Source organism: Sinohyriopsis cumingii, chromosome 6 (assembly GCF_028554795.1).
Source record: "Sinohyriopsis cumingii isolate HCF-2022 chromosome 6, ASM2855479v2, whole genome shotgun sequence".
Lineage (NCBI taxonomy): Eukaryota > Metazoa > Mollusca > Bivalvia > Unionida > Unionidae > Sinohyriopsis > Sinohyriopsis cumingii.
This window is the reverse complement of record NC_142966.1, coordinates 105832235-105843342: the sequence shown is the minus strand read 5'-3', so window position 1 is coordinate 105843342 and position 11108 is coordinate 105832235. Positions and strand designations below refer to the sequence as shown.

The following is an 11108-nucleotide window of genomic DNA, read 5'->3' as shown; positions in this document are numbered from 1 at the left end:
TCAGGTATATGGTACAGTTTTATTAATAAATAAAGATACAGACTTATCAAATCAGAAACTCAGCATATTGTTACAGAGACCACACCCGAGTGCAAATTCGTCCCCGGTCGGCGGATGAGAGATCCCGAGGGGGCATGCTGATCCTTCCAGTTGTTTGCCAACAGGTCCTGCAGGGCACTTTGGGAGCTTGTCCTTCGGCAAATTAGTCAACTGAGTGTTGTTAGTGTGGCAAGCATCACAGAAGTGAGTTGTACCGAAACAGTACCATCTTGCCATGGAACAGCAATAGCGGCATTTATATTCCAAATAGTCGACTCCATGTTTTGCGCAGATCTGTAATGATAATAAAGCAAGTGCGCTGATAAATAAACTGCATCGCAATCCAACGTGCCAGAAACGGGGAACGGATAGTCGTGGTAGTGGTACTATTTTCTCTGGGATACTTTGCTAACAAAGCGAAATAAATTACCTTATAAGAAGTACACCATTGTAGCTGGGGAAACTAATTTAAGTTATGACTCGATTAAATGTCAACGAACATTGCGTGCCATTGAAGTTTGCAGCTGAAAGTAGAGTCACCGTGTGTCGTAAGAGTGTTAAACCTAGTCCATCTGACATAATGGAGTCAATAGCAAAAGAGTCTAGATAGGCCGATCTGATTACTGTAGTGAACTGTTATAATACTTGAAACAATAGGCTGACAACTCAGCAACGTGAGTATACAATTACATGTGAGAGTTTGGAGATAGAATTTGTACAAAGTTTTCATTCCAACAACGACGATGAGGATGACAATAATGATAAAACGATAAAGGAAGGACGACAACTATAATGATTACCATAATGATGGTGATGGGACGAAAAACATAATTAAAAGAAGAAACAAATGACCAATGTCACAAAGTGTTTTACCTGGTTGTTGGTTTGCGAGCACCTGCCACACACGAAATCTTCTTTTCTATTGTTTTCAACAACATCTTGTTCATCACAACGAGCCTCTCCACCAAAGTACGGCTGAAAAAAAAAACATTTGTAAATTCTATTGTTTATTCATGTATGACAGAGGCCGGTTGTAAATATCATGTTTAACCACGTAAACTTTATAATATGTCAGGTACTCAAGAAATCATGTATATGACTTTTCTTTCTTTGCCACAGAGATAAGAGTACAAATTAAGTGCAAAAAAAGCAGCGAACGTTTGCGATGGACGAAGAAATTTGGCACGTGATGGACGAATAAACAAAGCAATCTGCCAATGTCTTACCATAACACCATTTATATGGTTATTGGATTTTTGTTGTAAAGGACTACATTTAGTTTTCTTTCAGGAAGGTTCTGTGTGTCATTATATTTTATTATGATGATTTATAATGTCATTAATTTTGATTATAAAGTTGATTATTTTCACATGAATATCCCATGATGTAGACTTTGTCTGATAAATATCGAGCGATCTGTTTGAGTAAAACTCGTGCTATATTGATTGGTGAAAAGATCTATAAAAATCTTCAGAATATATCCTACGTTTTCGGATAGTTTTGCTACAAATGCATTTTGTTTTCTAAACTGTCGTTGACCACAAAATGACGTAATGTCATTATGGTGTTCAAGATAAAGAAGAGATATTCTTTGAAAATGTTAAAAAGCAAGAAAATTCACTGAAACTTGATTCCGGTTCATCATGGTTAAGATCACAATAGTTTCCAATAATAAAATCTGTCATTGACATTAAAGACAGAGATGTGAAATTATCAGCCAGGCATAGAGAGTAACCAAGTTTCATTTATCTTTTTCAAAAAAAGTTTTATAAAAAGTGCAGAAAAAAGAGGTATACAAATTGATCAGTGACCTTCATCACGACAATAAAACTTTGAGCGTGATACGATTCACTGCTGTAGCTCAACCAGTTTTTATGACATCAAGCGAACGCTAAAAGACTTCAACATTTTGACCTGACACCCTGACTTTGAAAACATGATCACAAATGTACAATGCAATAAATCTCAAAAGACAATATATATATATATATATATATATATATATATATATATATATATATATATATATATATATATATAAGTAAACCAGGACTTCTTCATTGTTGTCAAATGGTTAAGTTAGGCAAAAAAGAGGCCAATCTGTTTGAAACCTAAAATACTGACATCTGACCTTGACCCAGAAGATAGGAACCTCAATGCGATACATGACACACATTTTAGTGATGATATAAAGTTATATCAAAGAGTTTTATCCAATCATCTGAAACTTCTCTAAAATGAAAAGCATTATAAATATTCAACATTAAACACAATACCGTTGACCTTGAAGGTAACACCCCCATTGTGATACACCTCATAGATAATACTGGTGCATACAAAGATGCATCCTTTAAATAGCTTTAAAATTATAGACTGAAAAAGAAAGTGTTTTGGAAGACTAAAAATGATGAACCATGATATTGACATTGAAATATCATCCAAATGTGGTTCGAGACACATCATGCAACAATGGTGTATAATTATATCAAGTTTTATTCCTTTATATCAAAGTTAAAATCGTAGAGAGGAAATGATAGTGTGGTTGAAAACCTACACTAATGAGCCGTGACCTTGACCTTGAAAATACGATCCACTAATATGGTACGAGACACGTCCTTCAGAGATGCGATAGAATTATGCCAAGTTTAAGTCCTTCCTTTCAAAGTTTACTTTAAAAATAGGGAAAGAAAGGGTGAAAGAAAACTTGAAATACTGAGCTATGAAAGTTACCTTGATGATAGGTCCCCTAATTCGGTTAGCGACACACCTTCTAATAATGGCATATAAGTATTCCATGTTTCATTAACAAACAGCTTGAAATTAATTATAGATAACTGGGATGGAAAGACGGATGGAAACATGGATACGATGTCAACTGCGATTCTTGGAAATGACAGAGGAAACGAAACAAAATGACAAAAAATGTTCGCATAGTCTCTTAATTTTATGTTTTCTAGCGACAAAATTTCACATTCTGCTAGAATGTAATTAACGTTTGTATAAGCTGTATTATACGTACGTATTATTATTGATCATTTGGAAGGTATCACATATTCCTGGAAAGAAATAACATCTATTTTTTCTTGCTTAATTTAGCACTGAAGTCTAGAGACTCTTACTTTCAAAACTCAAAACGTAGAAATTAGTGGCAATATTAAGTGAAACGGCGCTAAAATATTTTCGTTTGGACGCCAACATGACATTTCTGACTAACGTGATCAAACAGCAGTAACAGCAGTATATTAAACCAAGAGAGTAAAACATTATTAGGACTAAAAGAGATCGAGTAGGCATCATGACTTTTACACACATAAAAACACGGCATTTCAACGCTCCTTCATTGTCTCCCTTAGTAAAAAAGAATGTTTGCGAATAAAAGAAGATTAAAGCCGTTGGTCCAAAAGTATTATGAAGTACTGCTTGTTGTTTTATAAAGGACTCATTTCTTGTCTAATTAGAAATGGAACTGTAAAGTGCTTACTTTTTGACACTTAAAGCAAATGTAGTATGCGTATTTAGCCATGGCAAATCCCGCTGGGTCTTGATAGAAACGTGCTCCGGGGGTACTGATTGATTCTGTAACCCGAAGGCCGTCATATGCCAGTCTGGTCATCGCCATCCTTTCGACTTCGTCGTAAAGAATGCGAATTGGATTGAGAGTGTCTTTGAGTACAGGGTGTTCCATAGCTTTCTGTAATTAAGGAGACCTATATATTCTACCTTTCATACCCAGCAAAGTAAATATGATAACTTAGAAAATTAGCAAGTGTGCTTCGCTTTTGTTATTAAAACAAATTGTAGTCAGCGGTACATTTTGATTAAAGTGTTAGTTCAATTTGTACTTCGATAGTTATAACCATTCTTATTGCTCCTAAACTGTAAGAATGCAATATTTCAAAATCAGTACCTGCTTGTAATAAAAAGGGCGATGCAGTCTATTTTCTTTAACCTCCATTCTTGATTCTGAGTCCCTGATTGTTTTTTAAATATTCCTTCACATAGTCTTCAGGGTCATAATTCCAATAATATTTTTTTCTTCTCAACAATACAATTTCAAGCGTAATTCTCCAACGTAATTGAAGATACGAAAAGTCAGCAGGTTAGCATCATAAATTGTTGTTGGATTTGAAAGCGCGTTCAACACAATATTTGCGATATCATGCACAGGAAATGGGATACTATCCGAGGGATACTCCAACGCGGTCGAGAATAGAATGAACGAATTCTGGGTATTCACTGTTAACACACACAGGTTAATATTAGGCTTCAGAGAGACAAGGGGGCATATAAAAACGATGTTCTATAATAACAAATTTGGTATTGCTATACATACCTGACATATTGGACATAAGGTGAATCCAAACGTTATTCGTGACCCAGCCCAGCGAGCTTCGATGACTCGTTTAGTGCAGTGAAAGTGAAGAACGTGCCCACATGCAAGCTTCAGCAAATAAAAAGCAGGAAAAATTATAGATTCCAGCAAATTTCCGTCGAACTGTTAAGGACAGTCGGTGTTATCATTTCTTAAAAATGAAATATGCGAATTGAAAGCTTGGTAATATTTACCAGTTCATACAATGAAAGAATAGCTATTAAAATCCAACCTACATGTATATCATGCGAAATTCACAAAACTAGAGGCAATATATAGTTAACATGGAATTATATATCCTGGACGATGTTATTTACCATTATGTCAATTAGTTAAATAGAGCTGATCTTAAAGGCAAGAACACAGTTCAGGCAAATTGGGGATTCAAACTGATCCAATCACATTGGAACTAAAACTGAATCGCTCAGAATGGATACACATATTTGGACCAGCTGGTCTACTTCTGCGAGACAAAATATGCTTGATACAAGGTATGTGGAGGTTATAAAGTCAATATGACAGCGCAGCAATTATAAATCATCTCTGCTAGTCTTCTAGAGCATAAAATTATAGCACTGCCACAAGTAAAAATCAAAATATTACAAGCTGAAAATCCAACGCTAACTGCAACTGTGAAAGCGATTGAATTACTGTAAAGTGGAAAAAGACCTGGAGCACATGCAATACCAACCGAAGTTTACAAAGCCGGCAAGTGGCTCGTAGGTACAGAAGCTTACTGAACTCATCCAGTCAACGTGGACTCAGTAAACTATACCCAGGAGTACAATGATGCATCCATCTTCCACTTGTACAAGTAGAAGGGCAATAGACAATCTAGTTACAGCCATTGGGGTATCTCCTTGTCAATAGCCGGCAAATTTCGACAAATTTCTGCTGCATCTCATTCTGAATCCGTTTGATTAAAGGCTCTTGCCAGAGAGTAAATGTTGCTTCAGGAAAGGAGAAGGGAGAAAGGACCACATACGTGGTGTTTGCGACTCGTCAACTCCAGGAAAAATTGCGGAACAGAACTCCAACCTGACATATGTCTTTAACACAGCCATCAGTGAAGGCCTTCAAGAGGTCAAGTCAAAATGTTTGTACCCAGAGAGAAAGTCATCTTGATAATCTGGCATCTCTACGAAGACACGAGTCGATGATGATGGCGTGGGCGAATCATCTGAACCATTCTAAGTCAACAACCAAGTCAAGCAAGGTTGTATCTTCGTCCCATCCCTTTTGAGTATCATGTTCTCTGCCATGCCTACTGATGACGTCCATATCGATGACACTTGGATTGACATTAGATACCGTACTGACTGCAATATCTTCAGTTGGAGGAAACTATCGGCTAAGATAAAGTCACAGGAAGTGACTGTTCGTGATCACCTATTTTGGATGACGACCATTCCATTAATGCCAGATCTGAGTGTGACGTGCAGCAGGGTATGGACCATTTACCTTCAAGATGTGATAATTTCAGTCTTACAATCAGTATCAGAAACCAGGAAAGCCTTACGTAGTTCCTACCATAACAGTAGATGGAAAACGTCTTCTGGCAGTGGAGACAGTTCAATAGTGCAAACAGCGTAAATCTCAGAATTACAGCAAACCCAAGCGGCATCACAAGTCAAATGTGCCACAGACAGCTTAGAGCCCAAATTTGCCTGATCAGCCATTCACGTACTCAGAGAAACCAAACCAATTAGTGATGCCACTGTCATCTTCAAACTCAAAGGACACGAGCAACAACAAGTTATATCAGCAGAAATTTTTTAATATTCGTTTAATCACTTATTATTTGTCATCTAGTCATTTTAACTTTTGTTACTTTTTTCTTCTGATATTACTTGTTTCTGTTGACTTCAAAATTATTTTGTCTGTTTACACCCTAATCTATCTCCTTCTCTTTGATCTAACCACTTACACATGACAGGTTATTCGGTCTCTCTTTGCCTATATCCTTCAAGTATTGTTATGATTGATTTGATAATTTTATACAGTTTTTTTTAATCAGGTACATCTTGATAAAGAAAGATGTATTATTTATCTCATATTATCCACGTATTGTTTCAAGGATATTAGATAATTAACCAAGTCAAATATGTAAAGATATATTATTTATCTCATATTATCCACGTATTGTTTCAAGGATATTAGATAAATTAACCAGGTCAAATATGTAAAGTTATAATTAGTAACAACAAAGTCTATACTCATCTAGAAACAACAAAAACAAAAACAACAACAGTTAGGGATATAATGAAGCCCTGCTGAAGCATAGTTGGCTAAAATAAGTACAGAGGTCCCTTGTCCCAGGCCACGTATATAAAGGAAGGCTGATAAACACATATGTTGCATTGAATATCTTGATTATAATAAATACATCAAACAATCTGATTACGAGAAACCTATCAGTGGTCAGATACAAATATGTATTAACTATGAAATGTGCTCTTCGTTAGGATCTCATCAAAATGTGCAAGCTAATAGGGCTGAGGACTATATCAGACGTTATCACGAAGCCACACATTAAACTGATTACAATAATTTTAACTGTTTTGTCATTTTTCTTTTTTTAAGAAGCGAGAACGTCTATATATTTACAATTCATATAATAAATGGCTTTCACCTAAATTAGTATTATCTACCGAAGAACGTATTTAATCTGAGGCAATTCATATGTCCGTTTCATGCAAAAGTGACTGGACATTCACTAAAGCCAGGTAGTATATTGTTGCATCTATATAATGCTAATTAAGTCAGGATAATATAGGGAAGCCTGGCAGATAAACAAGGTTAAGCGGAGATAAATATATATCACCGCCTAAGCTTTTGCGAATTTGTCTTGCTCTCAATATGTTCTGTAATGTGATCAAAAGAACGCCGATTTGTTGACCTTGACCTTCTGCAATTTCATCGATGATGTAATGGAGCGCTGACTTAAAAAAGTTGCCATAAGATATGCGGTTGAATAAGATAATGACTTAAAGCATATTCAGTGTTCTAAATATAAAGTGGATTTAAAGTGAAAGTCATGGGGATATTTTAACCGTCTATTTGTGATTTTTGTATGTGTCATAGTCCTCTCTCTCTACAAATAAAATATACATATTAAAACCACTGTATAAATTTATTTTAACAACACATTCAATGGAATAACATATAGCTAAATACAGTGGAATAACATATAGGTAAATAAAGTGGAATAATATATAGCTAACTAAATTGGAATAACATATAGCTAAATAAAATTAAAGATACCCTTTATAGATGGTGGAATAACATATAGCTAAATAAAGTAGAATAACATATTGCTAAATAAAATGGAATAACTTACAGCTGAATAAAATTAAAGATACCTTTAATAGATGGTGGAATAGCATATAGCTAAATAAAATTAAAGATAACTTTAATAGATGGTGGAATAACATATGGTTAAATAAGAATAAAGATACTCGGATAGATGGTGGAATAACATATAGCTAAATAAAATGGAATAACTTATAGCTAAAAAAAATTAAAGATAAATTTTATAGATGGTGGAATAACATATAGTTAACAAAACTTAAAGATACCTGAATAGATGGCGCTGCTGATATAGAGCTCGAAAAGCAGATGACACATATGTCATCATGTCGTTGTTTTAGCGCTGTCATGTCTACAGTCGTACACCAGTAAAGACACGATAGACACTTACTCTCGTCTTTTATCCCACCACATCGGTGTCCACATTTGAGCACCCTAGTGCAAGCAGTGGCAACAAAACTCTAAGAAAATGAATAAAACGTGTGCAGTTTGAAAACAAGTATCTGTATTATTATTATTATTATTATTATTATTATTATTAATTTCTACAGTCCCTTGATTGTATTTTCGGCTGTTCGCTTTTTCCTGAGATTGGACACAACGCGTTGTTACATCTAAAAAATGTTTACATTAGTCCTTCCTTTCTGTTTGCGTCCTGTAATAGGCCTGCTTTAATACTACGCTGTTTGCTTCCTGTATTAGGCATGCTTTAATATTACGCTGTTTGCTTCCTGTATTATGCATGCTTTAATACTACGCTCTTTGATTTCTGTATTAGGCATACTTTAATACTACGATGTTTGCTTCCTGTATTAAGCATGCTGTATTATTATATGCTCATTTTTTTTCACCGTTAACTTTACATTGTCAGAATCGTTCAATATTCCCCGATACTGAAAATACACATATAGCATTCACGTGAATAAAGGAACTACTTTCTATTGTAAACAAGCAATGACGCAGACGCACTTTTGATTTGTAAACAAATCATATTCACTCGCGTAAGAGGCTCTTTACGTTGTGGTTGTTTAAATTTGTTTCTGAATGAACTAAAATATGTTTCGTGGACTGCAATAAAACCAAGCTGTTTTAGCACATTCCGCGTTGATACAATGTTATGGATTTAGGCAAACTACATTATATAAAAGACCGAAGATTAGGTCCTTACAAATAACATACAAGTGACAAGGCATATACTGTCTTCTTTATCTGGTGATAAGAATGGCAAAATAAAATATACTTACAGTTTTACATCCTGAATTTACTCAAAATGTTTTTTCTAAATTCTGCAAACCAAATTACATGAACCATGTCATAGGTTTTCAATCTGGATTACACATTTCGAAATAGTGCTGTAATTTCGATGATAAGTGCAATTGCATCCTCCTTACTGCACTCAAAATGAAATAAGCATTAAATTTCATAGCGTCTTTTTGATAATTGCAATTGAAAGACTTAATATTTTCCCATGTTATGATTTCAAACATTCAATGACATAAACAGACACATTTGCAGACGTAAACACGCTTCTCCCGCGCCACTTCAATCCGATGTATTTCATGTATAATTTGCACAGAGGAATCCAGCCCAAAATCACAAACTTTCGTCGAATCGAAACAAAATACCAAAACATATTCATTCCAGATCAAATAGAACAGTTGTTGCAATGCGCATTCATTCACAATATGACTGCAAATTTCAATTTTAACTAGACACGCCATTTTCTTTCGAAAGTTATGTCGAGAGCGCGACTAAGTTCAAACTTATCTGGGCGGAGTTATGTGCGCATTAATAATGATGTCATTGAGTAATGACAAATCTGCGCTTGTGTATTTAGTTTGGAATACGGCATTCATTCATTTACGTCGTTTCTTGTAGTGTATTTTGTTTATATAATTAAACCTTAGGTAGAATAAAAAAATGAGCATAAAATAAAAAGGTTACTGCATTTGTATGGGAAAATATGAACTCGTTTTGTCGGAAGGATATACTGCACTCACAAGTTCGTGCAGTATTCCATCCAAAAAAACTCGTTCATATTTTCCCATAAAAATGCAGTAACCTATAAATACTACACTATTTGATTCCTGTATTACGCATGCTTTAATAATACGATGTTTGATTCCCGTATTATACATGCTTTAATACTACGCTGTTTGCTTCCTGTATTATACATGCTTTAATGCTACGCTGCTTGATTCCTGTATTAGGCATGCTTTAATAGTACGCTGTCTGATACCTGTATTAGGCATGCTGTAATACTACGCTGTTTGCTTCCTGTATTAGGCATGCTGTAATACTACGTTGTTTGATTCCTGTATTAGGCATGCTTTAATACTACGCTGTTTGATTCCTGTATTAGGCCTGCTTTAATACTACGCCGAACTTCTTCATACTCATTGCGATAATATAATTTCCTGTTAGTGGGCGATGGATAGTATAGAAGTCTACTTGACATTTTACAACGTTTATAAAATGATGGTACGTAATATCAGGTCAGTATTTTAATTATCTATCAGTTGTAATCAACAATAAGACATAATCGTAATATCTTGAATCATTCCAAACTAAAATCATATACATTTGATCTGTATACCTACCTGACATTCTGAACTGGAACAGGTAGTTTGCCCGATTATGACAGAATTATCACAAAATCTACAAGTCGCCATTAAAAACAAAATAATGTGTAAACATAACACAACAAAACTTCCTTCTTCTAAAACCGCCCTGGTTAAATTACCAAATCGACACATATAGTCGCTTGATGCATTAAGTGCTGTGTTGAATATACTGTTAGGCAAGGTATATATATATATACATATATATGAAATTTTGAAGAATCTAAAACGAAACTCACCGTTTGCCTGAAATTGAAAGTAGGTTTATCTGGTTTTACCTATGTAATCAAAATACATACACCAACATTAAACTGGGTGTGTTGGTACTGATGATAAGTATGGATTACACAACTAAACGTAAGATATTCTGGAACAAGGCCCAACATAAATAATTACTGTTAGCATATTACATGGTCAGAAGCACTTGAGTAATAACTGTTCTACCATAGGCGCACAGAGAGAGAGAGAGAGAGAGAGAGAGGTTGGGCCTTTTATGAAAGTGTTAAATAATATATGACTCATCAACGGAGATAATACCTTTTTAAATTGCTTTTATCATGTATGTATGTATGTATATATGTATGTATATATGTATGCATGCATGCATGCATGTATGTATGTATGTATGTATGTATGTATGCATGTATGTATATATGTATGTATGTATAATAATAATAATAATAATACTAATAATGAGGACTTTGTATAGCGCATAATCTTTAGAAGCTCTAAGCGCTTTACAACATTAGTCAACACTTATAACATAA

General features: G+C 34.6%; 1 protein-coding gene across 1 annotated transcript; it reads right to left on the bottom strand.

The window, feature by feature from the left end:
- LOC149797642 (E3 ubiquitin-protein ligase MYCBP2-like) lies at nt 1-10782 on the bottom strand. Its single transcript, XM_089962535.1, has 6 exons — nt 10581-10782; nt 7990-8181; nt 4373-4480; nt 3521-3730; nt 913-1014; nt 1-333 (listed from the first exon to the last, which is right to left on the bottom strand). Exons 2-6 carry the CDS (start codon nt 8068-8070, stop codon nt 52-54), a joined length of 783 nt encoding a protein of 260 aa, XP_089818661.1. The 5' UTR covers nt 8071-8181; nt 10581-10782; the 3' UTR covers nt 1-51.
- Nucleotides 10783-11108: the final 326 nt, after the last annotated feature.